Source organism: Megalopta genalis, unplaced genomic scaffold (genome assembly GCF_051020955.1).
Source record: "Megalopta genalis isolate 19385.01 unplaced genomic scaffold, iyMegGena1_principal scaffold1086, whole genome shotgun sequence".
In the NCBI taxonomy this organism is placed as follows: domain Eukaryota; kingdom Metazoa; phylum Arthropoda; class Insecta; order Hymenoptera; family Halictidae; genus Megalopta; species Megalopta genalis.
In genome coordinates this window covers 24110-26413 of record NW_027477155.1, presented here as the reverse complement: position 1 = coordinate 26413, position 2304 = coordinate 24110, and the positions used below count along the sequence as shown (strand labels likewise).

The following is a 2304-nucleotide window of genomic DNA, read 5'->3' as shown; positions in this document are numbered from 1 at the left end:
TATTATGTCCCCCAAAAAGGCCACGCCTTTTTGGGAGACTCGCTGTCTTCTTTTCCCCCGCTTAGTTTGGCGGGGGAGGCAGCCATCGTCGAACCCTCGCTGTAGGGGCGCGCTGGCCGTTCGGCCGGGTAGCGGTACGCGGCCGGCGACTTTCTCCGCGACTAGGCCTGCAGTGCATGTGGCAGTGATAAAAAACAAAGAGACAAAGAAATTTCCGGGTCTTGCAAACGTCAAGGACGTTTTCTCTCCGTCGAACCCTTGACATCTGCAAGCGGACAGTTTTATGGTTATTACGGTCGCCGACCGTGTGCCGCTACATCACCCCCTTGCCAGTGTAAACGCTATATTATGACTATATAAAAAAAAAGAATACAAATTTTGTATCCGCTCGCGGTGTTCCTTATTATATGTGTACAGTGGGTTTTTCGTCTTATATGCTAAAGTATATACATGTGGTATCTTTAATTTAACGCGCGATGTATCGGTCTGTAAATTTAACTGTGCGGCCGGATCGTGTAGTAATCGGTGCTGAACTGTTTTTTAAGATGCTATGCGGCGCGTTAGCAATTTCGCGGTGGCTTGCTTCTTTGCTTTTCACTCTACTATCGTGCTCATCGCTTACTATATGCGCCGGTTTTAAGCGATCTATTGAGACTGTTTTCTCCTGACTGCCTACTCGTATGGTAAAATTTTTATCTCCGCGTTTCAAAACTTTGTACGGTCCGTCGTATGGAGATTGCAATGGTGATTTTACTGCATCGTGTCGGAGGAAGACGTACTCGGTTGTGCCTAGATCTTTATGGACGAATATACTTTTGTGACCGTGGTTTGTTGCTGGACGCGGTTTTAATTTTTGAATTTTGTGTCGTAGTTGGTTTACGAATTCTGAGATGTCGGTCTCTGGGTTTGACATGAAAAATTCTCCTGGAAGTCGGAGGTTGCTGCCGTAGACCATCTCTGCTGGGGTTGTTTGTATGTCTTCCTTCACTGCGGTCCTTATCCCTAATAATATAAGGGGTAAGGCTTCTGTCCAGTCGTCGGTATCGTAGCACCTTATGGCGGCTTTTAATTGCCGGTGGAGTCTTTCGACCATGCCGTTAGCTGCTGGGTTGTACGCCGTCGTTCTGATGTGCTTGGCGCCGGTTCTTCGAGTTAACTATTTGAAGAGCTGGGACTCGAATTGTCTGCCTTGGTCAGTGGTGATTTTTGCGGGTATCCCAAAACGCGCAATCCATCCGGTTACCAAGGTTCTCGCTACTGTCTCTGCGGTGATGTCTTCCATTGGGATCGCCTCTGGCCAACGGGTGAAGCGATCGACGCAGGTAAGACAGTAGCGAAATCCTTGTGAAATCGGTAGTGGCCCTACTATATCGATATGGACATGTTCGAATCTGGAGTTCGGTGGTTCGAACCTGCCTGTTGGTGATATTGTATGGCGCGTGATTTTGTTTCGTTGGCATTGGGTGCACTCTTTGGTCCATTGGGTGCAGTCTCTGTTCATTGCTGGCCACACGAAACGGTCCGCGATTAGTTTTTTTGATGGTCTTGTTCCGGGGTGTGATAGACCGTGCAAAGTTTTGAAAATTTGTCGGCGATAATTTTTGGGCACGTATGGTCGGACGGTAGGTGTGGCGATGTCGCAATATACCTCTACATCTCCTCCGGTAGCCGTTGGAAAACGTAGTTTTTTTAAATTAAGCGCCGTCTCAGCCAGTAAGAGACGTTGGAGCTCTTCATCTGACTCTTGAGCTTCGGCTATTTGTCTAATGTCTACGCATGCTGGTCTGTGTAATTCCTCTACCCGGGATAGAGCGTTCGCGACTATATTGTCTGTCCCGTTGACGTGTCGTATGTCCGTCGTGAATTGTCCTATGAAATCTAGGTGCCTGAATTGTCTAGGTGTACATTTCTCTGGCCGCTGTTTAAAAGCGTAAACCAGAGGTTTGTGGTCTGTGAATACTATGATTGCCTGTCCTTCGATTTGGTAACGGAATCGTCGCACGGCGGTGTACATTGCTAACAGTTCTCTGTCGTACGCGCTGTATTTTCGTTGTGCCGAGGAGAGGGTTTTGGTGTAAAATGCTATAGGCTGCCAGGTGTTGCTGACCCGTTGTTGTAAAACCGCACCCATTGCGTAGTCGGATGCATCTACACTAAGTGACAACTGCGCGCCAGGTACTGGATGCGCCAAGAGGGTAGCTTGCGCTAGTGCCTCCTTTACCTGTGCAAAGGCAATATCGGCGTCTTGTGTCCAGTTTACCTGCGAGTTTCCACGTGTAGGTGCACCTTTCAACAGGTCGGTCA

The 2304-nt window shown here is 48.4% G+C and overlaps 1 protein-coding gene across 1 annotated transcript; it reads right to left on the bottom strand.

Moving 5' to 3' along the window:
• Nucleotides 1–466: 466 nt before the first annotated feature.
• LOC143263679 (uncharacterized) lies at nucleotides 467–1093 on the bottom strand. The gene has a single exon (XM_076528463.1). The coding sequence runs from the start codon at nucleotides 1091–1093 to the stop codon at nucleotides 467–469; it is 627 nt and encodes a 208-aa protein (XP_076384578.1).
• Nucleotides 1094–2304: the final 1211 nt, after the last annotated feature.

What these genes read in the sequence shown, in the direction of transcription:
- LOC143263679 (XM_076528463.1), bottom strand. Translation starts at nt 1,093, where the DNA reads ATGGTCGAAAGACTCCACCGGCAATTAAAAGCCGCCATAAGGTGCTAC.